At 41.3% G+C, this 25,732-nt stretch overlaps 1 protein-coding gene across 1 annotated transcript in view; it reads right to left on the bottom strand.

Moving 5' to 3' along the window:
• The window catches only part of GTF2F2 (general transcription factor IIF subunit 2), a 133,791-nt gene that overhangs the window by 40,286 nt on the left and 67,773 nt on the right, over positions 1-25,732 (bottom strand). Inside the window, exon 5 of the mRNA XM_069601285.1 lies at positions 21,589-21,670. Coding sequence (XP_069457386.1) covers positions 21,589-21,670 — 82 coding nt within the window. The remainder of the gene's footprint in view (positions 1-21,588; positions 21,671-25,732) is intronic.

Raw genomic sequence — 25,732 nt, 5'->3', positions numbered from 1 at the left:
TGTTTGTCCTTGTTTTGACTGGTATAAACGTCCAAGTGTAAAAGCCACATTTACAGGACACCTCGATTTATCTTGATTTCAACCAGGACTTTCTAATCCTGTCCTCTTTAGCCCAGTGACTTGTGCCCATTACTCCCCAGAAGACAGATGCCCTTCCTTCCCATTTGAATGGCTTTTTCATCAGCATTGCTCAAGACACACAAATGAGATTGGAATCACATTGTTATGCCAAATCAAAGCTACCAGGAGTCAGCTGTTAAACATGGGGCCTACAGCAAATGAATCACTGTAAAATCAAGGCTGATTCTGGCTGCAATACAGAGAATGAAGCAGGGTAAGGAGAGACTGGAATCAGGGAGAACAAAGATGGGATGAAGAGAAGCTGTGCAGTACCAGTGAGTGGAGGGGCAGAGCAGCATGTGAGTACAGTAAGTGAACCTGTGACAGCGAATTCTAGAGGGTTCTGCAGACCTAACATAAGCAAGGCCTGGTGTCAGGTACTGGAGGAGAAACCAACCTGAAAAGGCCACCAGCTGTTGGAAGAGTAGGCAAGACCGTGCGTGTATGCTAAGCTGCTTAATCGTGTCTGACTCTCTGAGACCCCATGGACTGTGGCCCACCAGGCTCCTCCATGGGATTCTCCAGGCCAGAATACTGGAGTGGGTTGGATGGAACTCTCACGGCTCTTCCGTCTCCTGGCAGGCAGGCTCTTTATCACTAGTGCCCCTTGGCAGGACGGACTGCTACTCAGACAGAAGAGCCTCTAGAACGTCTGAGGACCCCGTGGCATCTGCCACCTTATTTTCTATACCCACTCCTCCTCTTCTGCTTGGCAAACTCCTTCCTGGGCCACTGCCTCCCCGGCAAAGCCGGCCCTCACTCAGAGGTGGCTCTCTGCCTCCCCTGTTCTTTACTGATGGCTCACAGTTCTCACTGGAGCCTGGTGGTTCTCCCTGCAAGGCGAGTGCTGTAAGCACTGTACTAAAGGAAAAGCAATCTAATGTTACTCAATTACATTCCACCTAATACATTCAGAGTGTCTATTACCTGTCAGGGACCATGGTAACTACTGAACTGCACTCCTTGAAAGTTCATTAGCAAAAACTATAACAGAAATTGTCAATGAAAGCAAATGAAGGCAAGATTATCAGTAAGAAACCTGACTCAAGCAAAGGTTTTGTGATACTGTTTTTAACGTGTAACTGACATACAATATACAATAGACTGCAGGTACTTGAAATGTACAATTTGATGAGTTTTTACATATGCACATACTTATGAAACCATGTGATACCTGTTTCAGAAAAATCACCCAGCTTTACAACCTAGGTTCCTCCACGCTGAATTCTTTTTTCCCCCGTAAGAATCAGTAAATTCAAACTGAATCATTTTTTAAAAAGTTGTCTATTTCTGATCAACAATATTAGGAACTTAAGAACATAGAGATTTTATTATTTTATATAAAGCTGCTGCTGCTAAGTCACTTCAGTCGTGTCTGACTCTGTGCGACCCCATAGATGGCAGCCCACCAGGCTCCCCTGTCCCTGGGATTCTCCAGGCAAGAACACTGGAGTGGGTTGCCACTTCCTTCTCCAATGCATGAAAGTGAAAAGTGAAAGCGAAGCCGCTCAGTTGTGTCCGACTCTTCAGGACCCCATAGTCTGAAGCCTACCAGGCTCCTCTGTCCATGGGATTTTCCAGGCACAAGTACTGGAGTGGGGTGCCACTGCCTTCTCTGTATATAAAGCTAATGAAATATTTTTAAAATGTCAGTATACATTTGCAGGCAATGTAACTCTACACTTAAAAAGAAACAGAAACAACTGAACAATGACAGACTAGAAGGGATACAAATACACAGAAGTAGCTTTCTTATATTCCAGCCACATATTTTTTAAGGGAAATGAAGTTACACTAGCAACAAAAATACAAGCACAGGGGGCAACCCTTACCAAAAGTGTTCCACTCTATATGAAGAAAATTACACATTGTTACTGACAGTATAAGGAAGGCCTGAATAAATGGAGAGAACTACTGTGTTTCTGTGTGGGAAGATTATGCTAAGAAGCTAATTTTTCCCAAATAATTTTATAGGTTTAAAATAAAAATTTATTGGAATTTTTTAATTTGGAAAAAAACTGTTCTAAAACTGACATGGAAGGCAGAGCAGGTAAGAATTAAGAAAAACATTTTCAGGGACATAGTAATAATTAAACTTAAAAGTTTTTGCACAGAAAAGAAACTGTAAGCAAAACAAAAAGACAACCTATAGACTGGGAGAATATATTTGCAAATGATGTGATGAACAAGGGATTATTTCCAACGTATGCAAACAGCTCGTACAACTTAATTTTAAAAAAATCAAATAATCAAAAAACAGAACACCTAAACAGATATTTCTCCAAAGAAGAAATACAGATGGCCAATGGGCACATGAAAAAAAGCTCAACACTGCTAGTTATTCGAGAAATGCAAATCAAAACTACCTAGAAGTATCACTTCACACCAGTCAGAGTGGCCATCATTAAACAGTCTACAAATAATAAATGCTGGAGAGAGTGTAGAGAAAAGGGAATCCTCCTACACTGTTGGTGGGAATATAAATTGGTGCAGCCACTATAGAGAACAGTGTGGAGGATCTTTAAAAAACTAGAGTTACCATATCATCCCGCAATCCCAGTCCTGGGCATACATTCTGAGAAAACTTAATTCTAAAGATACATGCACTCCAATGTTCACCGCAGCACTATTTGTGGTAACTGAGACATAGGTGAAGAAGCAACCTAACTGTCCATCAAGAGATGAATGGATCAGGCAGATGTGGTATACAGACACAATGAAATATTACTCAGCCATAAAAAATGAAATAATGCCACTTGCAGCCACACGGATGGATCTAGAATTTATCACACTCAGTAAGCCAGACAGAGAAAGACATACATCATATGGTACTACCTGTCTGTGGAACCTAAAAACAGGATACAGATGAACTTATTTACAAAACAGAGAGAGACACACGGGCAGAAAACAAACTCTGGTTACCAAAGGGGAAAGGGGAGGGGGTGGGGGGAGGGATACATTATGAGGCTGAGAGTGACACATCAAACTACCAAACAGAAAACAGAAAAACAGCAAAAACCTATGGTATAGGGCAGGAAACTGTATTCAGCGTTTTGTAATAACCTACGAGGGAAGAGAATCTTAACATGTGTGCAAGCATATATACACACACACACAAAATCTGAAACATCGTGCTGTACACCTGAAACACGATACTGTAAATCAATTATAGTATATATATATAAACGTGTGTGTATATGATATACAACATATATCATATATATGTAATCTGAATCACTGTGCTGTACACCTGAAACATGACACTGTAAATCAACTACACTATATACAACATGTGTGTATGTGTGTATATATAATATATATATAATATCTGAATCACCATGCTGTACATCTGAAACACGATATTGTAAATCAACTGGACTTCTCTGGTGGCTCAGACGGTAAAGCATCTGTCTACAATGCGGGAGATCCGGGTTCGATTCCTGGGTCGGGAAGATCCCCTGGAAAAGGAAATGGCAATGCACTCCAGTACTATTGCCTGAAAAATCCCATGGACAGAGGAGCTTGGTAGGCTACAGTCCATGGGGTCGCAAAGAGTCGGACACGACTGAGCGACTTCACTTCACTTTCATACTTCAGCTAAAAAAAAAAGTCTCTCCTAGACATCCAGATCCTCTCTCTGAAGGCAACTACTGATCCAATTTCTCACATACACTTCAAGATGCATTCCACTTGATCATGACACTTGATTTCTAAAGAAGCTGTTGGGTAGAAATGCTTTGTCTGTACTCTACCACTCTAATAGCTTATCTTTGGGAGACAGCTTGTCATAGGTCAATGTCATTGTCATGGAAAAGATTAATTGTTGGTGAGGTTTAATAGACAAGAAATCACCCTGCTGCTATTGCTGCTGCTGCTGCTGCTAAGTCACTTCAGTCGTGTCCGACTCTGTGCGACCCCATTTAATCATTGTTTCCAGTAATTTTATCTCAACATAAAGGTACAAAGTAGAAACACAGGCCAGTGATTTAAAAAATAAGACTCTTTAGATTAGATTACAGATGAAATATTGATCAGATTAAACACAGAAACATATTGTTTTGCCTGCGTATCATCTGAAGACTGTACACACCTCCTTGTGAAGAACTCCTCATCAGCCACACTAGATTTGTCAAAATGTGTTCTCAGGACCACTTACGTTAGAATCATCGGGTTGCCTAATAATGATGCGTATTTGTACTCCCAACTCAAGACCTACTGAGACAAGAACTCTGGAGACTGGGCCCTGGGATCAATGTTTTTAACAAAGTTCCCAGGTGATCTGCAAATACTGGTTAAAAGTTTGGGAGTGACTGGGTACCACATAAGCCTCTTAAACACAGAAACCCTGTTTTCCTTATTCATTTTAGGCCTCCTACCGAGGACAATGCCTGACAAAGTACATATCCCGTTATGTATGCTGCAGATTTATTGAAGGTACACTGGCCTTAACTGCAGAGTATCTTGTTATGTTGTCAATGCTTGACTGATTTTGAAACTGCAAGCTTCCTCCATGATAGAAATCTGATTAAAGAATAGAGAAACAAGCTTTGGAAATCAACAGCTTTTTGAGTTCATTAAACTGTATGACTCAGTCTCATGGCAAAGCACTTGGAAAGATGTCAGGAAATTTAATTAGCAATACTTTATTATATATCTGAGTTTCAGATAGATAGTACAGTGTACAAAGGGCCAAGTGATCAAAGGAAGGGTTCCAAAATGAGATATTCTACGTATTTTTCTGTTTTGTGATTAACTAAACAGAATGACATCTGACCTAACTAGTACCAGCAAAGAAGCAAAAAGAGCATCTCAGCAACCAAAACAGATGTCACAAGGCCAAATATGACAGCTCTGGGCACTTGACTCACAGGTGAGACCATCAGACCTTCACTCATAGTCGATTTGATCTTCTTTTACACACATCAGTCATCCTAATAGAATTTTAAAACTGGTTTCCAAGCTCACAGGAAATTAAAAACACTAAATCAGATCAAAGAGAGGGGCTGTAGCTGACAGTAACACAATCAACACGACAAAATGATAGCTGCTAAGAGGGAAGTGAAGAACTATATAAAATAATCAGAAGAATTCACAAAATACAATACTCTGTGGCCATCCTGTGAAAAGGTAAAGGACCCACTCTTCTCGATGGTTTCTGGAGGCAGCTACCACATAACTCAAAGATAGGCATTTATGAGGGAAAACAAGTTAGAGTAGGCTAAATTATGTTCCCAATAAACTTTGTGCATGAGGTATGGATACAGGTATCATGTGTAAAATAATTAGAATTATTCATTAAAACTAAGTAAAATTCTTTTTTTTTAATCACAAACTTTTAAAAAGAATTCAGAGATAGCTATTTGGAAAAGTATTAGAAACAACCCATTCATCTGTGGAGTTCCAGGAAAAAAAAGATGTGAGTGCTAATACTAAGAGGTAATTTTCAAAACCAAATGTCCTAGAAAAAAATAATTTGGTATCTCTTTATTGACATGGTCAGTGGTAGTTAGCCCTATTTTCTATATCTGAAGAGCTCTATAGTGTATACCCTTTCATTTAGTCACCACTTAGAAGCCACATGGGGATTATTTCTGGAAAAGTCCAGGGTTCTGTATTCTACAAATTATTTTCATCTTGAAAAATATTTTACAAAAAAGACTTTAAATTTATATTACAAAAAAATAGTGCTACGGAAATGCACTAAAGATAACTCAACTAGAAGTATAAGCCCCTAGTAATTTAATGAGCTGCGATAAAATGCCATATGGCATTCAATGTAATTGTGTAATAAGCGCTGAAAATTCTGTGAACCATAGCATTTGGTCACCACCACACCCACCCCCTCCAAAACTGGTGTGTGTACCAGACAGTACTGGGAAACAACAGATTTGTAAATTAAATTTAAATATTTCACAGTCATGTTAGCTTCCTAAAGTGTATGTGTTTCTTCTATACAGTAGCATCGTTTTGGACCACGCAGTTAGGCTTTTTAGGAGCGAGAAGATAGAGTGTGGTTCATAAAGTAGAGTTGGTGCTTTTCTTTTGAAACTACACAAGAATGTTGCGTATCAGAGGACAAGTTTTCTAAAGTGAGCAATTCAAGGGCAGGGAAAATGTCTTACCTTTTTGTTCCTGGGTGTCTGGTATATAATAGGTGTCCAGTGTTCACACAATAAATGGTTTTACATAAACCTGTGAAGCTTGAGCTGTGAACCCTTTTGTGTTACAATGTAAAACACTGATTCTGAGGGGAAAGCTGTTGAACTTCACTTTCAACAGCTAATAGCACCTTTAACTTCCTGTCCAAGCTATGGAGCATACAGAATGTGTCATACCAAAGACATGCTATTTTAAAGAAAAAAAAAACTTCAGATTTTAAAATTAACTTTGGAATATCTATAAATTAAACATAAATTAATTCAATTTTATGAGAATTCAACAAATAAAAAAGTATTAGAGCTTAAAAAGGAAAAACACTGTTAACCTAAAATTTCCAAAATGTAAGAGGCTAAAGACTATGAAATATCCATGCAACGAATAATTATTGAACATTATCCTGTGGCAAGTGCTATGCTAGGTGACAAGGATATCGTCAATAAGTCATAACTAAGAGTTAACAAAGATGGTGCAGAATAGTAAGTGCTGAGGATACAATAAAACTGGGTAATGACGCAGTAAGTAACAGGAGGCGGCGTTACTGCTTCGCCTAGGAGTGGCCAAGACTCATCTGAGGAGGTGACATGCGACCTGGCACACTGGAAGGAGGACGATCCTTTAAGAGCTGGTGAAAGACTTACGCTAGGGCTCAAAGAGCCCTCAAAGAGGACTGTTCTTGCTCTGAGGGACAAGAAAGTGGCCACTGGGGGCTGCCTAGGGAATGAGAGGGGAGTATGGTGGAACAAGAGGCTGAAGAAGCTCCAGGATCAGATCACATCGAGTTTGGAAGGCCAGAGCGTGGAGGATTCCTGTAAATTCTAAGCGGGGGAAATGGTATGACCTGACCTACTCTGATGACTCTGAGCGCCATGTGAGGAATTGTCTATAGGGGGCAGCAGGGAGCCGTTAGTTAGGAGGCATTTGCTATCATGGAAGGAAGGTCAGCTTCACTAGCAAGTGCCCTGTGCAGTCACACTTGTCTTGCACTTAAGGGCCTTGCACTTGACAATACAATGCTGTTACCATTCTGCAATTCTTAATAATTTATGAGCAAGGGGTACTGTAGTTCCATTTTGCAACAGGCCTTGCAAATTAGGTGAAAGTGTTGGTCACTCAGTTGGGTCCAACTCTTTGTGACCCCATGGACTGTAGCCCGCCAGGCTCCTCTGTCCATGGAACTCTCCTTCTAAGAAGACTGGAGTGGGTTGCCATGTCCTCCTCCAGGGGATCTTCCCAGCTGAGGGACTGAATCCAGGTCTCCTGCATTGCAGGTACATCCTTTACAGTCTGAGCCACCAGGGAAGCAATTAGGTAGTCAGCCCTAAACACAGGTGAAGAAGGCAGAACAATGAAGCAGCAGGGCTCATACACAGCAGGTCAGTGAACGGTGCTGGTACAGCTGGTAGACCCTGATAACGGACTGCATGTTCCTGTCAAAAGAGCGCTCAAGGACAAGTCCCAGGTGTTTTGCCCGAGTAACTGAGTGGAAATGGTGAAGATGGGAGAAGACTGCGTTAGGGCTGGGAGGGTGGGTGAAAACCAAGAATCCAATTTCTGGCCTGTGAAGCTGAGATGTTGTTAGATATCCAAGTGGCAATATCAAGGGGAATGCTGTACATGCATGGGTGTGAAGGTCAGGAACCAGGTCTGGGATGGAGATACAAATTCTGGAGTTCCTGTGTTATAAATGTTTAAAGGGGATAGGATCAGTCAGTAAGATAATGTAGGAAGGGAAGAGTTAAAGAGAGAAGCAGGAGCTACAAAGACTCCTAGTTTTTCCAGTAGTCAAGTATGGACGTGAGAGTTGGTCCATAAAGAAAGCTGAGTGCCGAAGAATTGATGCTTTTGAATGGTGGTGTTGGAGAAGACTCTTGAGAGTCCCTTGGACTGCAAAGAGATGAAACCAATCCATCCTAAAGGAGATCAGTCCTGAATATTCATTGGAAGGTCTGATGCTGAAGCTGAAGCTCCAATACTTTGGCCACCTGATGAGAAGAACTGACTCACTGGAAAAGACCCTGATGCTGGGAAAGATAGAAGGCAGGAGGAGAAGGGGACGACAGAGGATGAGATGGTTGGATGGCATTACTGACTCAACGGACATGAGTTTGAGCAAGCTCTGGGAGCTGGTGATGGACAGAGAAACCTGGCATGCTGCAGTCCTTGCAGTCTCAAAGAGTTGGACATGACTGAGCGACTGAACTCAACTGAAGGCCAAGTGAGGACAGGGCCAAGGACAGAGCTATGAAGGAGACCTCCGGGTGAAATATGCTTGATTAGTGATTCACTGATCACCTGCTTGTTCAGTGTAACACTGAAACACCCTACAGTCAGCCCTCTGTCTAATCTGCCAGGCTGATTCATGTTTCCTAAAACACTCCTATTGACTGATCTCAAATCACACTGTGCCCTTCCACTTAGAATCTCTCCCTCCCTGTCTTCACCTAGGCAAACTCTCTGATTCCTTTCTCTTAACTTCACCAAATTAATATTTTCTGAAACCTGATATTTACTGCCTGTGTCGACCTCTCTTATTATATACAATCATATAATCTAAATTATTATTTAGTACCCATTTATGATCCACTTCCCAAAATGCATAAGCTCTGGTCACTGTATGTTACACTGCTGAGTATATATATACTGGATGCTCAGTAAGTTTCTGTTGAGCAAATGAGTAATAACTAATGCTTTGTAGCTATGAGATATGGGGAAGTGACAAGAGTAGAAAACTTACCCTGCAGGCAGCAGCATGTCTCACTGTGATCAGAGTCCTAGGCAGCCTGTGAGACAATACCTAAGTCCCATTCCTTCCTTTCTTCATCCCACAAATATTCGCTGTGCACCTACTAGGTGCCAGGTGCTCTTCCAGTCATTAGAGACACACCAATGAATAAAGCAGACAAAAAGCTCTGCCCTCATGGAACTACATTTTAGTGGGAATACCATTCATTGGCATATTTTTGTTTGGTATAAGCTTACATCGTTCTCCCGTTTTTTCCCATCTGTCTACTGTTGTTTGGTTTGAAAAGTTTCTGTGTGAACATTATTATTACCCATTTCATCTTTTCAGTTTTCCTCAAATACAGAACATATTATAAGAGAAGAGTTTCAGACATTCAGTGGTCTTCAAAGTCTCACACATACACACACATCAGTATATACAGTACATGACAACTATAATACCAGGGTATATTAGAGAAAACTAGATTTTAAAAATAGCTCAACTACTAGTTCATCAGAACTACTCAAAGTACTATAAATTTCACATAAATATCATAAAAGTAAAATAATAAACTCCACAGACACAAAATCACTTAATATTCTACCTCTCTCCTACAGATACATGGGGCTTTAAAATTCAATTAACTTATACTAGCAACGTTCAGTGTTAAGCTTCAGGATCTGAAATCAGATAAAAAAAATCTAAACTGAAACAATGAAGCAACTTTATATCTTATATATAAATACATAAATGTTAATCTAGTGTATAATGAAATAGAACGATGGTACTAACAATACTATTAATAATTTACTCCAAGGGACATCAATGCAATGATCACCCAGAACAAGAGAGTAAAGAAAGAGAACAAGCTCCGTGAAAGAAAGAGGACAAGCTCCGTTTCCTCTTCCTACTGATAAGCCAGGCAACGTTTTGAAACAATCAAGGCCAGGAGAGTCAGCCTGCCATCTAACACACTGGAATCAATTAGATCTTGGTTCAGACTCTAGAGCTTGGGCAAACCACAACTTCTCTATGACTCAACAGTCTCATTTCTGAAAATGGAAATAAGACATAAAAAAAAAGACATTAAAATAAACATCTAATTATTACGAAGCCATTTAAGAGTGTGTGATCCCTAAAATTGTTTCCCCTAAGCAATTTCTTATAAATTTGCGAACAATATCTTTTCTTCCTCTACATATAAATTGAAGATTCTTAAAAAAAAAATCCAAGCTTTTTTTTTTTTAATAAAAACTCATGGCAATTGCATTAGACTCTTCAAGCAACAGAGAGAATATATAGATGTTCATGAGTCCAGTTTTCTTGTACTTTGATTGACAAACTACTAAGAATATTTAAAGCCCAATCATCCCAAAATTTAGACTAGTTCTTCCTAGTAGTAAGTTAAAGGCTTGATTATCATTATTCCTACCAATTCAATGAACTAAATGGGAGTCTTGTTCCTTAAATAAAGGCACACGTCGTATCTTTCCTTCGTTTTCAAAAAGTTCAGGGAATCACAAACCGAGAGTTGAAAATCCAGTGCCTTCAAGGATCAGGCAAGCAACTTAAACTTCAGATCAGTTGTAGGAAAATAGGACATGGAGGCCTGCAGCAAAACAGAAAAGTAGAGCTCCTTCCCAGCTTTATCTGTTTAGTGTGTACAGTGGTTCTGCACATTTACACCAGAGACAGCGAAGACTTGTCTAATTACTGTAGCAATTTTCTGGCAGATGGTAGTAATGGCTTATTTAACAAAATATATAAATTACCATGATTCCTGACAGATACAAATAAAAACACTTGAGGAAGGATCACCTTTAAAATTTTGTACACGGCACCATATGGACTAGAGGTGGTCCCTATTCTGCCTAAGACCATTTGGCTTTTTTGCGGTCAAAATTCAGCAGCAAGTGATAAATTCTCAGAACAGATCTCCAACAAATACAGCCAGGTCAGATCTACCCACTGGAGCCAGGAAGCAGAGATGGTTATTCTGGAGGTTAAGTCCCCCTGACAAATGAAAAGGACTACTCAATGTGTGTACTGCGCCAACCTATAAATGGTATAATTTCAGTGATTTCACTTCCTCATGAAAAAAAAAGAAAAGACTCCCTACTCAAATACCTTCAACAGATAACCTGATGGCTATTATTTCACATTTAGAAAGAAAAGGTTTAAAACCAAATGCCCAGTTTGACTTATGCCCGTTCATTCTTCAAATGTATTCAGAATTGATAGAAGAAAAAAGATCAGAACAGGATAAAAAGCAGATGCCTAAAGATACTATTACTAAGAAGAAAAGAAATGAAGAAAGGAGATGCTGAGATAATAAAGATAAACTTTCCATACTTCACAGTTTTGCCTAAGGTTTAGCCCTGTTGATTTTCAACTGTGAGTGAACAAAGAGAAATTGTGTACTGAGGTATTTTTATCCTGCAAAGCTGTGAAGCTTTGTAGAAACAGCACCACATGCCAATACTGTTTCTCAGGACCTATAATTTGAATCTTAAATACAGCTAAATGCATTTTTAAAAGAGTAGTCATCCTGGAGAGATTCATTAATCAAGGTAAACTGCAAATTCTTCACTTGAAGACGCTGACTTTTGGTCAATTACTCTACTAGCTTTTTATTGAACATCAAGTTGCTGGAACAAAGATGAATGAGCTCATAGTCCCTGCCCTCAAGGAGCTCACTATCTGGTAGAGATGTAAACAGAAACAGCAGAAGTAAAATGAAAAGAGAAATGCGATTAGTGGTTTCCTAGCAAATGCAGAGCATCACAGGAACTTGGTGGAGATGATGCTTTGATCCTGTGTGGGGAGAAATGGCTGGAGAGGTTTACAGCTGAGCTGAGTCTGAAAGGATGAACAGGGGGGTGGCAAGCAGGAAAGCACGAAGGCGCACTGCAGACAGGCGGACAGGCGAGAGCTCAGGGAAGACGGGAAGCGGCTGGTTTTGCACTAGTGCACACTTGAGCTGGAATGGCAGCAGAGTAAGAAGGGGTCAGAAGCCTGAGGAACCAAGAGAGCAGGCAGAAGAGGCGGGGAACTCCAAAGACAAGCGATGTCCAGGGAGAGAGAACAGTACCCAGATGATGAAAAAATATTCCTCTCCTCCTCCAGCCTTAAGGTAAAAACATCCGAGGACTTGAAAGAAGGAAATTATATAAAATCTTTGTTGCTTAATTATGCCAATGGTTTAATTATGTACATGTATATGTGTGTGTGTGTATCCATATATACACATATATACTCCCAGCAACTTTTTACAATCATTTGGAAATCCTATTTCATCAAAATACTAAGCCTTCAGGAGCAGTCTACACCTCAAGGGCTGTGGGGACACCTGCTATGGCTTTTCAGAGGGAAAGGGACCATGTTTACCATTAATTTCCCTAAGAAGCTTGCTTGCACCAAACCTCATTCTTCATGAGGACCTGTGGCGGCCTTTTAAAAAACTCTGGATAAAACACCATGACTAGCTTTTCATGGTACTTCTATCCCACTGGTATTTTTGCAAGTTTACTACACCTATCTATTAATACCTTTTAAAATTATTGTATTAACACTTCAATGAAGACATCCAGCTTCTTTCACATAATCCTTCACTCTTAAGTGATAATTAAAAAGGAGCAGTTCAAGGAGAAAGGATGTGAGAACAGGGCATGCTTACAGCCAAGCAAGCTAACTGCCTTCTTGGGTGAGCTCTTTAAGACTTCCAGTCCCGAAGTCCTTCAAAAAATCTTTGATGAAGAAGACTTACAGGGTGCCTCAGGAGAGCCATCAGCCAAAGCATCACTGCAGGAGGGGATGATAAGATTTCCAAAGGCAACTTAGGAAATTTTCAAGATTAGTATCCTTTATAGTTTTCATAAAGATTCTCAACATCTAGAAGAATATTTACACACTGCAACTCCAGGGCTTTCAGATCTATACATGATGGTGGGCACATTAAGGAGTCCTTGAGGGGAAGAAAAGGGTAGATGAAGATTGTGCAGAGAAAGCGAACTCAGATCCCTGGGTCTGAATCTGGATAGTATCTAGGAACATCTAAACCACTACTTTACAGATTTTGTTTTGAAAAGAGGATTATTACCACGAACTCTCTAAAAAAAAAACCACTTCACATTCTTTTTCTCAGCTCTAGCTCTCTTTCTGCTCTATTTCCAATTTAAACTTGATTAAACTAATTTATCTACCTCAGGGCAGGAATTCAAAAAGAATCTTTGTGTGCAAGTCTCTTTTTATCATGAGAACTAAAGACAAACCAATATGGGTTGGGAATATCTCTGGGACAGGAGTACTTACTCAGGTAAGTCATAAACATAATAGTTAATATTTACTGAGTACTCTGTGTCAGACACATCATATATTATATAGTGCTATTTAATCATTATCACAACCCTGACATAAACGCCATTATCATATTTTACAAAAAGATCAGCCAGCCAGTCACTGGGGAAGCCAGTCTCTGAAACCACGCAGTGAGACCCCAGAGCCTGACCTCTCACCCATCTCACCCTATTAAGGCTTCTTCATAGGTACAGAGTTGCTTTCTAATAAAAATCTGGACCTCCTCACGAGAGAGATGGTCATTCCTCAAAAGGAAGCAACGAAGGATGCGAACATCCTGGATGAGTGTTTCTGACAGAAGGTGCTTTTTCTGCAAAAACAGTTTTGCTGTTGATCTGATGATGACCTCCCCAGGCCCTGCCCTGCCCCAGCCCCTCCGTAGGGAGCAGCAGCCACGTGTTCCGGATGTGACTGACCCTCCCTCCTATACATGTCCACAGGTGGGCTCGAAGCCTTAGTCCACGCTTCCCATCTTCACTGACACATTTACTGGTTCCAGGATAAACTCAGAATCCATGTTGGCCCATGGAAGGAAGTGAAGGGTTGGTTAAAGACACAGTCACTTAGCTCCTGGGGCTTCATAATGAAAAAAGAGGCAGATAATCCTGGGAGCTGCAAGTGGCTGTCTTGCTACCAAGAGAAAGGTCAGTCTGAAAACAGGGGAGCTGGAGGAAAATGGGCCCCCAAACTCAGAACAGAGCTGAAACTCTGGTGACACTGAGAACTCCTGAGTAAAGCTGCAGCTAAATGCACAGTGCCACTGGGTTCACTTCATGTGGGCCAACAAACGTCTTTTATTTTTAAGCGAGTTGGCGTTGGATTTTCTGACACTTACAAATGCAAGCATCTAACTAGTTTACTAACCATTAACCTCAATATTTGTCAAAGCCTCTGTTCAATAAAATGTGCTTCAGATAAGATCACCAGAAAGCTAACATCCAATACTATTATTTCCCTGGTCATAAAATTATCTTTATTGAACTCTGAGTTACTTCTATGATCTCAATTTTTATAACTGTTTTACTATAAAACTGATTTTAGTTTATTATTCATTTTACTCTGTAAGAAACTTTATATACAAATTTACATTAATATTATGTAAACATACATTTAAACATGAAAAGAACATGGTCATATGCCCAACTTTGTGTGGCTACTGGGACTCACATCAAGCTTATGTTCAGCCATAGCTGAACATTCTAGATTTTGTGGTATTTGTTTCTTAATTGCCAGAACTTTCATTATTTGACTCTTCAGGTTCTTGTTTTAAAGTTGGCATTTTAATTTATCCACAGTAAGGGTCATTTTACATCCCAGTTTATCTGGGACAGTTTACACTGTTGTCTCAGTGTGGCTTTCTCTCTAGTTAGGCCTACCTTCCTTCTTAAAAGTATTCTGTTTTACATGAAAAGATGCTCAACATCACTCATTATCAGAGAAATGCAAATCAAAACCACAATAAGGTACCATCTCACACCAGTCAGAATGGCTGCTATCAAAAAGTCTACAAACAATAAATGCTGGAGAGGGTGCAAAGAAAAAGGAACCCTCTTACACTGTTGGTGGGAGTGCAAACAAGCACAGCCACTAAGGAGAACAGTGCGGAGATTCCTTAAAAAGCTGGAAACAGAACTGCCATACGACCCAGCAATCCCACTGCTGGGCATATACACCGAGGAAACCAGAATTGAAAGAGACACGTGTACCCCAATGTTCATCACAGCACTATTTACAATAGCCAGGACATGGAAGCAACCTAGATGTCCACTGGCAGACGAATGGATAAGAAAGCTGTGGTACATGTGCACAATGGAGTATTACTCAGCCATTAAAAAGAATACATCTGAATCAGTTCTAATGAGGTGGATGAAACTGGAGCCTATTATACAGAGTGAAGTAAGCCAGAAAGAAAAACACCGATACGGTATACTAACACATATATATGGAATTTAGAAAGATGGTAACAATGACTCTACATGCAAGACAGCAAAAGAGACACAGATGTAAAGAACAGATTTTCGACTCTGTGGGAGAAAGCAAGGGTGGGATGATTTGAGAGAACAGCATTGAAACATGTGTATTACCATATGTGAAACAGATCACCAGTCCAAGTTCGATGCATGAAACAGGGCACTCAAAGCTGGTGCACTGGGACAACCCAGGGGGATGGGATGGGGAGGGGGTTGAGAGGAGGGTTCAGGATAGGGGACACATGTACACCCATGGCTGATTCATGCCAATGTCTGGCAGAAACCACCACAATATTTTAAAGTAATTAGCCTCTAATTAAAATACATAGATTAATTTTAAAAAATATTCTTTTCCCCTCAGGGCTGTTGCGAGGAGGTGAGATACAGTCCCCAGAGCAGATCTACTGAGTGAGAGGGTCCTTTCTGCTTGCCTCATAACAAGACAAGGCAGATACAGCAGATGCGTTCTCCCCGGGAGAGAATCACAGCTTGCTCCCTGCTGTTCGGAGTCTTAGCACAGGAATGAAGCCCCTCTGCAACCAGTGCTCTGCTCCCAGAGGGAGAGGCTTTTCTTGTCAGGTTTTTTAAGAAAACCCACAAAACAATGAAAGAATTAAAAACAAAAACTTTTGAGACAAGGATTTTTAGCTGCATTAGTGACATAAACATGCAGAAGTTAAACAAAGAAGCTGAATGCTGCTGACTTTCATGTCTCTGTACCTAGTTTCGCCTTCCCTTTTATTTCAATCCTTTTCACGCCAATAAATACTTCTAGATATCTTTTATTTGTAAAGTACTATGCTAAGTGCTGAACATACAAGAAGGAAAGGAGGAAGGGAGAGCGGACAGGAAAGGAAGAAAAACAAAGCTCTCATTCGCTGTTCTTACGAAGTCTGTGATGTAGAAGATGCAAGCATGCACACCTCAGCAGCAGACGTCTGCACACTACCAGCGAAGGAGAACAGAATGCGGGAGCTCAGCAAAGGGCGGGGGCAGAGCCTGCTTGGACTGGGGAGTGGAAGACACGAGCTTTCTCGGGGTGACACCTGGGCTGCTTTTAAAGGCTCCTGGCAGGAGGCAGCTACGGCATTCTAGGTAAAGGGTGCAGCATGTTACACAGGCATAAAATGTACGGGGGCCTAGTGCATCTGGGAAAACAACTCTAATGTGCTGTGACTGTCAGGCATCTAGGTAAAGGAGACGAGCTGAAAATGAAGCCAGCAAGTGAGACAAGAGCCAGATGACCAGAAACGCCTGAATGTCATTCAAGGGCAGGCAGACAGAAGGCCTGACTTGCCGAGCGGCTCAGTGGTAAAGAGTCTGCCTGCCAATGCAGAAGGCACGGTTTGACCCCTGATCTGGGAAGGTCCCACGTGACTCTGAGCAACTAAGCCTGGGAGCCACAGCTACTGAGCCCACGTGCTGCAGCTCCTGAAGCCCGAGGGCCCTAGAGCCCGCGCTGTGCAACAGGAGAAGCCACCGCAAGGAGAAGCCTGTGCACCGCAAACCAAGCGTAGCCCCGCTCGCCGCATCTAGGGAAAAGCCCACAGGACAGCAAAGATGCAGTACAGCCAAAAAAAAGGAAACAGAAGGCCCTAAAAACCCTGGGTCAATGTGTGAAAGTCCAGCACAGGACATCGGAAACACTGAGTGCTGATTCTGCTCTCAGACACTTCCGCGCTGACAGCACCCACATCTGGCCACCCGTCTTCCCACTTGACATCAACAGAGGCACCATGTTTCTATTCCTCCCTCACTGCACTGTCAGTATCTTTAGATAATCCTCTCTGTGTGTTTTCATGAGGTTCAAAGATGGAAAGCTCTCTAGAGCAAGAGGAGTATCTAGTGATTTTTTTTTTTTCTAAAACTGAGTCTTAACTTAGTGATCACAGTAAGTAAGTAAGTAAGTGAAGTCGCTCAGCTGTATCTGACTGCGACCCCATGGACTGCAGCCCACCAGGCTCCTCCTGTCTGTGGGATTTTCCAGGCAAGAATACTGGAGTGGGGTGCCATTTTCTTCTCCAGTGATCACAGAAGGAATCTGAAAATGTTGACTAATGATAAACAAAATACATGAGCTACAACTTAAGGCTGAGATTACTGTTTTGGTAATTTACCCACTGGTACTCTTCCTAGTCTTCCCTGGTGCCTCAGACAGTAGAGCGTCTGCCTACAATGCGGGAGACCCGGGTTCGATCCCTGGGTCGGGACGATTCCCTGGAGAAGGAAATGGCAACCCACTCCAGCACTCTTACCTGGATGGAGGAGCCTGGTGGCCTACAGTCCATGGGGTCGCAAAGAGTCGGACACGACTGAGCGACTTCACTATGCTATGCCCACTCTTCCTAAGTACTTCTTGCTTCTTTAACTTTTTACATAAATTGTCAATCAGATTGAAATTCTAAGGGCGTCTCTACCCCTCTGCCTTCATGAGCACATTACACAGGGTGGCAGAGAGCTAGCCTGAGCCTCAGAGCAGGACGTGCATTTGGCCACAAGAGCCACTACGATCAGTCTGGGCCCGGAGAAAGCCCCTGTCCCACAACTCAGGAAGTCTGAGATGAGCTTATCAAGTCCTGCCGACTCTACCTCCACACATCCTCAAATGTAGCCTCTCATCTCCCTTTGGCCTAGAGTCACCGTGTTTAGTCATTCCGACGCTTTGTACCTGGACTATGACGCCAGCCTCTCACTTCCTTCCCTGGTCTCATGCTCTGCACCATGGCCAGAACGCACGCGTGCGTGCTCACTCACTCGGTCGTGTCCGGCTCGTTGCAACCCCATGGACTGTAGCCCTCCGGGTTCCTCTGTCCATGGGAATTTTCCAGGCAAGAAAACTGGAGTGGGTTGCCATGTCCCCCTCCAGGAACCTTCCCAACCCAAGAACTGAACCCGAGTCTCCTACGTCTCCTGCACTGGCAGGCATTCTTTACCACTGTGCCACCTGGGAACCCATGGCTAGAAGGACCCTTCTAAAAACACATTCCCTTCACTTACTATCCAGATTAAAATTCTTCAGTGCCTCCTTAACAGCAACAGCACACCAAGTCCAAACTTCTTACCACAGCACATATGACTCTATAACAAGTTGTCTAACAAGCATAAGAGACTCTTTAATTGTCTCTCCTGCCATTTATTCACTCAACATATATTTCCTGTTTACCTACTACATGTCACGAACTATTCTAGACACTCAGGGTGTATGTCTGTGTACGTACGAGTGAACAAAAAGCACGTATACATAAAACAAAAAACAAACTATGGGAGCTTAAACTGCTCTGGGGCAGAGTTGGCAATACATACAGTAAGTAAATTACATTAGGTAATACGTGCTATACACAAGCACAGAGTGGTCAGGGCGGGCCTTATTGACAAGAGGCTTGCCAGAGGTGAGGAAGCGAGCCATGGAGCTATCTAGAAAAAGCATGCTCCAGGCAGGAAAGACCGTACAATGCAAAGGCCTCACATGGAAGTGTGCCTGTGCTCGTGGGCTGTTAGGAGATCAGTGCGGATGGAGCACATGAGCAAGGGGAGGGAGAGAGCAGGTTCAGATGAGGAGAAGGGGAAGAGAAGGGTGGGCAGGCCATGGAGGTCCCTGCAGACAACTGCAAGGACTTGGGTTTTATTCTGAGTAACATGGGAAGCACTGCAAGTGACAGGTGAGCACAGGAATGGCGCGACTCGACAGGTTTTACAAGAACTGTTCTGGCTGCCGTGCTGCCAGCAGACAGCAGTGGGGCAAGGCAGAAGCAGGAACTCTGCTAGGAGGCTCTGGCCATGATCCAGGTGAGACACAGAGGCAGATCATGTCAGAAATGATCAGATGGCAGATGTGTAATATTCGGAAGGTACGCTCAGGAAGGTTTTTCTGACACATTGGATGTGAGGTGGGAGAGAGGAGTCAAAAATGTAACCAGGGCTTTTGGACTAAGAAAATGGGAGGACAGACCTGGCATGAGCTCAGAGCAGGTTTGAGGGGGCAAGACTGGGAGTTCAGTTTTTGACATCTTTGAAACATGTCAACTGGACTTCCCAGCAGGCTTTTGGATATTTAAGCTCAGAGTTCAAAAAAGGGCTGGAGCTTTTTTTTTTTTTTAAACATTAACATTTTTTTGGCTGTACTGGGTCCCCACTGTGGTGCACAGGCTCTTTCTTGGCTGCTGCGCGCCAAGTTTTCTCCAGTTGCAGTGTGTGGGGGCTACTCTCTAGGAGCGGTATGAGGGCTTCGCACTGCAGTCTTCTCTTGTTGAGAGCATGGGCTCTAGGGCATGCAGGCTTAGTAATTGTGGTGCATGGGCTCAGCTGACTTGTGGCAAGTGGGATCTTAGTTCCCTGGCCAGGGATCAGACCCACGTACCCCACTGTGGCAGGCAGATCCCCAACCACTGAGCCCCCATGCAAGTCCCTAAGGCTGCAGTTTCTGTTTGCTCTGATTGGAAAAAACCCCACATTCCAGGCTTGTAGAACCACACACAGGTCCCTACACGGGTCCCCGAAGTTTCCCCAGGTCTCTGTGTCTGCCTGTCTGTCTAAAGTGTTCTTGCTCCCATGTTTTCCCACTTGGTCAAAAAAAGTCTCAGCCTTCAAGAGTTATGTCATAGAGCATCTATTTATGAAACTCACATGATTATCATCTCCTGAATTACCCTGTTTCCTTAAGTCACTGACGAAACTGAACTATATGATAGCTGGTCTTTCAGCATACTCCAAAAAGCTGAACAATTTTAATGTCTTCTTTGGTAAGGAAAAAGCAGCCGTTTCATAACACAGCAGGTGACTTGCCTGATCTGATCACCAGAAATCTTTAGAAACTTTTAAAGAAAATTAAGACCACAGAAAAATATTTGGGCAAAGAGCTGAGTAATCAAATTTTGCATTTTCCAAGTTCAGTAGTTATTTGAAGAAGATAAATTCTCAAAAAGACTTGTATTACATAATAAACTGTATAGGCTAAAAACAAAGAGAAACATCTGCCTGTGTTCCAAAGTGATTTACTGTTATAAAAAATTTTCATTTTGATTGTCATCCTTTCCCTTGCCCTGGGGAGGCATTGAAATTAGAAGAGTTATTGGACAAGAAAACTAGTCTCTGTTTCACTCCCAAGAGACAGACATCCTATCTAATTGAGAGGGGTGGGGCAGGGGAGTTTAAAAGATGTGAAATTGAGAGCTGATCCAGTTCAATATCCAATGAGGATATTCAGAGGGGCTGTGGCTGCCTCTTGGAAGTGTGAGCCCAACTACCAGTTCAGTGCAGCTACAACCTTCTAAAATGTAGGCACCATGACGGCAGAGATTTTCTTTCGTTTTGTTCACACTATTTCACATAGTTAAGTACAGGGTAAATTAAAAAATGTGTAATTCAAGACTATATGGGGGATTGAAATACATTCAATATAAACTATAAAACAAGTACAATGCATTTCTTCCAAGTTTAAAAAATTGTTGACTCTTTGAAAGTCACAAAATTTGAAGTACCAAGAATTTGCAATCATAACCTTTAAGTATGAATTACAAAAGGGTAATAACCACGTCCAAAAGTGTGGAGGAGGGACACCAAAGCAAAATCTCTAACCAGGCAATGGTTTATAAAAGTTCTTTGTAGATTAAGAAAAGAGGATGGTACTCTAGCAACTAGTTATACTTGCTTTTTAGTGTATAGTATTTTAAATACACATTCATCATGGGAAAATTATAGCCCTTGAAAATAAAATGGTGCAAAGATCTTGTAACATGTCTTTAGAGAATCAAGATTTACAAGGACAACTAGAAAAAGACATTTAAAAATTTTGATTCCCCCAAATTAACAGCCTAGGTTCTGAAAGTTCCCTTACTGAAGAAACTTTTTGAGTTTAGTTTTAATGTAACTGACATTGTATTAGTTTCAGGTATACAAAGTAATGATTCAGTCAAGTGTATACACTGAAAAAGGATCACCATGGTAAGTCTAACTTCTGACAGCATAGATGAAAAAAATTTTTTTTTCTTGAGATGAGATCTTTTGGGATCTCTTCTCTCAGCAACTTTCAAATGTGCAATAAACTATTATTAACTATAGTCAGCATCCTCATGACTTACTTATTTTGTAACTAAAAATTTGTTCTTATTTATTTGATTTTAAAAACAAACAAGCTTTGAAGAAAACACTTGCAACAATAACCATTGTTTTCATGTAGTCAATAGGCAATCTAATATATGTATTTCAATTCTAAAAAGACAAAAAACACACACTAGGTATCGTTTTAAAGTTAAAAACACCAACCTCTTTAACCTCATGTAGTTTTCATTGGCAGCAGGTCGGCATTCAGCTCTTTGTACCACTATTCCTTCCAGTGAAAGCTTATCTTGAATGGAAAGAAAAAAATTAACAAATGTATTTAGATAACATTTATCATTTTCAAGACTGTATTTTGACATACTAACCACAGTAACAGTGATCACAATCAAATACAGTCAATAATATATATCAAGGAAAGAAAAGGAACATTGTTAAGTTTATAGTGGTATCACTGATCAGAACAGCAAAAAAACTTATAGTAAAAAACTGGGCTCCTGTCAGGCCCATTTACAGACTGCTGCAGCCCCTTGCCAACAGCAGCTTTTAAACACTTAGCTCTTTCTAAAGAGAGTGGCTTAAAAGGGCATAAAATCAAATAAAAATTTGTAGGGTGTACAGGCTATATCATCTTTGAAGGGTGCACAGAGAAGTAACTTCTGAAAAAGTCTAAAGCACTGAATCAAAGGTATATACATACACGTATTTGAATGTGTGGGTACACACACATATATGTGCAAAAAACAAAATTCTAGAATACACTATGACTAGAACAGCTGGCCTAAAAAATACCGTGAAACTAGTCAGGTTCTTTGCCTAGGTTATACAGAATACCAGTTCCGCCTGCCAGTTGCTCTAACTCCTATTTTTCAGCAAAACAATTAATATGGGTGTGGCCAAACTAGAGCTTTTAAATGCTATGAGCATTTGTCCAAGTAGAAGGAAAAATTTTCCCACTGTTAGTAAGAATTCTTACGGTGACCCTGATACAATATTCAAGAGAAACAAAAATTAGCATCTACTATTGTGTGCCTACTAGGCACCAAGTCACTTTAGATCTCATCTTATTTGATAATGCATATATGACTGACCCACGATGGCACCAGCCTTAGTGCATTCTGGAAATGGATGACTGTGGTTAGGAACAGTTACGGTCCAATCATATTTCTAAGAGAATTCGCCCGAGTATCCAGGAGAGATTCAGGAACTCCTTTGGCTCCTCAGCAATGCATTTATGATGCATCTTTTGAGGGCCAATGACCTCATACATTCCACAAACATTAACTAAGTGCCTACCAAGCGAAGGGAACCATCTAGGCACTGCAGAATCGAAGATGACTGAGGTACAGCACTGTCTTCAAGAAGCATACAATTTACTGGGCGAACAGATAAACTGACCAAAACATAAAATGCAGATGGAACCACGCCCACGTGGTTTATATGAGAAAAATTTTCTGGACTTTCCTGGTGGTCTTGTGGTTCGAATCCACCTGCCAATGCAGGGGATATCAGTTCGATCCCTGGTCTGGGAAGATTCCACATGCCTCGAGGCAACTAAGCCTGTGTGCCACAGCTACTGAGTCCACACACTCTAGAGGCTTAGTGCCCCAACTGCTGAACCTGAGAGCCGCAGCTGACGAAGCCGTGCTCCATAACAAGAGGAGCCGCCACAAGGACAGGCCCAGGCACTGTAGCTAGAGAGCAGCCCACACGCAGCAACAGAGATCCAGCATAGCCATATCCATAAATGAGGCCTTCCTCGCACCAAAAAGTTTATGGTGACCTTTATAAAATCCTGGAACTCCTTACTACAGCCCCTAAGTACTAACTGCAAACACACAGTAATTCAATAGTTCGATGCAACATAAGCACAAACCTCAAGGTACAGGCTGACAGATGACTGCAAAGAGTGACGATGAGAAGCAAGTCTACCTTAGGCCAAAATATGGCAGGAAGGAAACAAGCAGGCTGGAATTATTTTATATTAAATTTAAATTCTGAAAGTAATTTCCTCTTACTAATAAATTTAGTAAAATTAAAATCTGAATTTTCTTAAAGCAAAAACAAATCTTATATTTGAGCATGCCCCTCTACTGAAGCTAAAAGTTCAAGCTAGAACGATTCCTGTCATAACAATCACAAGATTTGGGAACGATTCCAATCTACAGGGCCTTAAATGCATGAGAAAAGCTCACTACTGAAACATAAATTAATCCTTTTTAAAAAATGAAATAAATCTAGAATACCGTCTCCAAAGATAATTTAGTTACATACCCATGTATTTACTAATGCTGAATACTAAAAAGCTACCTTTCAATACCACCTGTGAATGTTCCACATTTATTTAGCAGTACCTACTCCTGGGCGGGGCCTTTCCTGGTAGCTCAGCTGGTAAAGAATCTGTCTGCAAAGCAGGAGACCCTGGTTCAGAAGATCCCCTGGAAAAGGGAAAGGCTACCCACTCCAGTATTGTTGCCTGGAGAATCCCCATGGACAGAGGGGCCTGGCGGGCTACAGTCCATGGGGTAGCAAAGAGTCGGAAGGGACTGAGCAACTATGCACAGCACAGCACTCTTGGGTGGACAGGGTGAATTTAAATTTTTATTTAAAAGCTTCTGCTGAAGACGTTTCATAATTATAATACCTGAAAGAGTAGCAGGCATCTAAAACACGTACCCGCTTTCACCTGGCCCCCACTCATCATCACTCTTCTTCAACAAGGTCACTCAAAGCAGGAAGATTCACTTCCCCAAACCATGACTTCCTGTCCATCATATTCTCTTTTCAAATCTAAAATAGCTTCTCAAGTGAAAGGAAAGGTCTTCATCAGCAGCAATGAAAATGTCCATCAACTGGCTGCGCTTAAATAAGGCCACATCTCTATTCACTCTTTGCCCTTTTCCCACTCTTCCAAATAAAATTAAAAAAAAAAAAATTTACTTATAATACAGCCCCCTAAGCAAGATATAAAACCATCACACACTTTTAAAACCTCACAGGAACATGCTTTCTTTTTTTTTTTCCCACTAAACTGTGCTGCTTCTCTAAAACACTGCTTAAGATTTCAGGGGAAAGCTATTATATATTACATTTTAAGATAGCTGAAAGCACTCACTTGCACACCACTGCTGTTAATTACAGATCATATTCATTAATACAGGAACCCTGACTTAACACTACTTTGCTGGCTCAGTTTGAAAGACTGTAGATACTTGAAAAATGAGGGTTTTTTTCATATATTTGTCAACTATTTACTGAGTGACTTTTATGTAAACGATAATGCAAACAGATCAGGAATAACACAGAAATATGAAAGTTGGCTCCTGCCCTCAAGGAGCAGAGTCTAGTGCAGTCATTCACAAATGTGAGGATCCAAAAGAACTTTTTATGTGGATTTTATCTATTGATGTTGACTAGAAATGAAAACTGAAAAATGCTTAGAAAATCAGAGTGAAAAAGGCAAAAACGCTTGATATCATTAGGAAAATGGTTCTGATTTCCAGGGACCCGCCCTCCACCCAGTGGCTTCCAGATTACTTTCTGGGAGCTCGATGGAATGAGGCAGGTATATAAACTACTCTAACACACTAGGAGCACTTCTGCTAGGCCTCCACTTAACCCACTTCTAGATTACCAAGGCTCTCAATCTCCCTCATAAATACGGTGACAGATGCCCAGAGCTTGCTATACACTAGTGGGTAGTAGGTTAATCTCTATTACTCCCACACACTTCTGCTCAAGCTATGCTAGAACTTGTTTATGCTAGTTTTACTGTTAGTAATTAGGCAATTCTATTATATATTATATAATCCTATTAATTATGAGTATGAGGGAGGGAGACTTTCTATGAAAACTAAGTTTAATGCTTTGTAAGATGGGCTGCCCTGGTGGCTCAGTGATAAAGAATCTGCCAGCAATGCAGGAGGGGCGGATTTGATCCTAGGTCAGGAAGATCTCCTGCAGAAGAAAATGGTAACCCACTTCAGTATTCTTGCCTGGAGAAACCCATGGACAGAGAAGTCCGGCAGGCTACAGTCCATGGGGTCACAAAGAGTCGGACACGACTGAGCAACTAAAGAACAGCAAGATGTGATATAAAGGTAAGTTGCTAAAAACCTGTCAAATTAGGTACTGGAGGGACAACTAGAGACCAGAAGAGAAACAAAAGTCTCGAAGGATTCTACAACTGTACTGTCTCACTGTGTCTAAAGTCTTGCTCCTTTTTCAAGAAACCAAAATTAAAAATCTAAGCTAAATTATGGGTTTACTCTCCACAAGAAAGAGAGATCAGATCAAAGGCCTTGTCCTCCATGCACACTGGTGACTAAATGTGCATTTGTGGGCCTTACAG

This window comes from Ovis canadensis, chromosome 10 (genome assembly GCF_042477335.2).
Source record: "Ovis canadensis isolate MfBH-ARS-UI-01 breed Bighorn chromosome 10, ARS-UI_OviCan_v2, whole genome shotgun sequence".
Lineage (NCBI taxonomy): Eukaryota > Metazoa > Chordata > Mammalia > Artiodactyla > Bovidae > Ovis > Ovis canadensis.
This window is presented reverse-complemented; position numbering and strand designations above follow the sequence as displayed.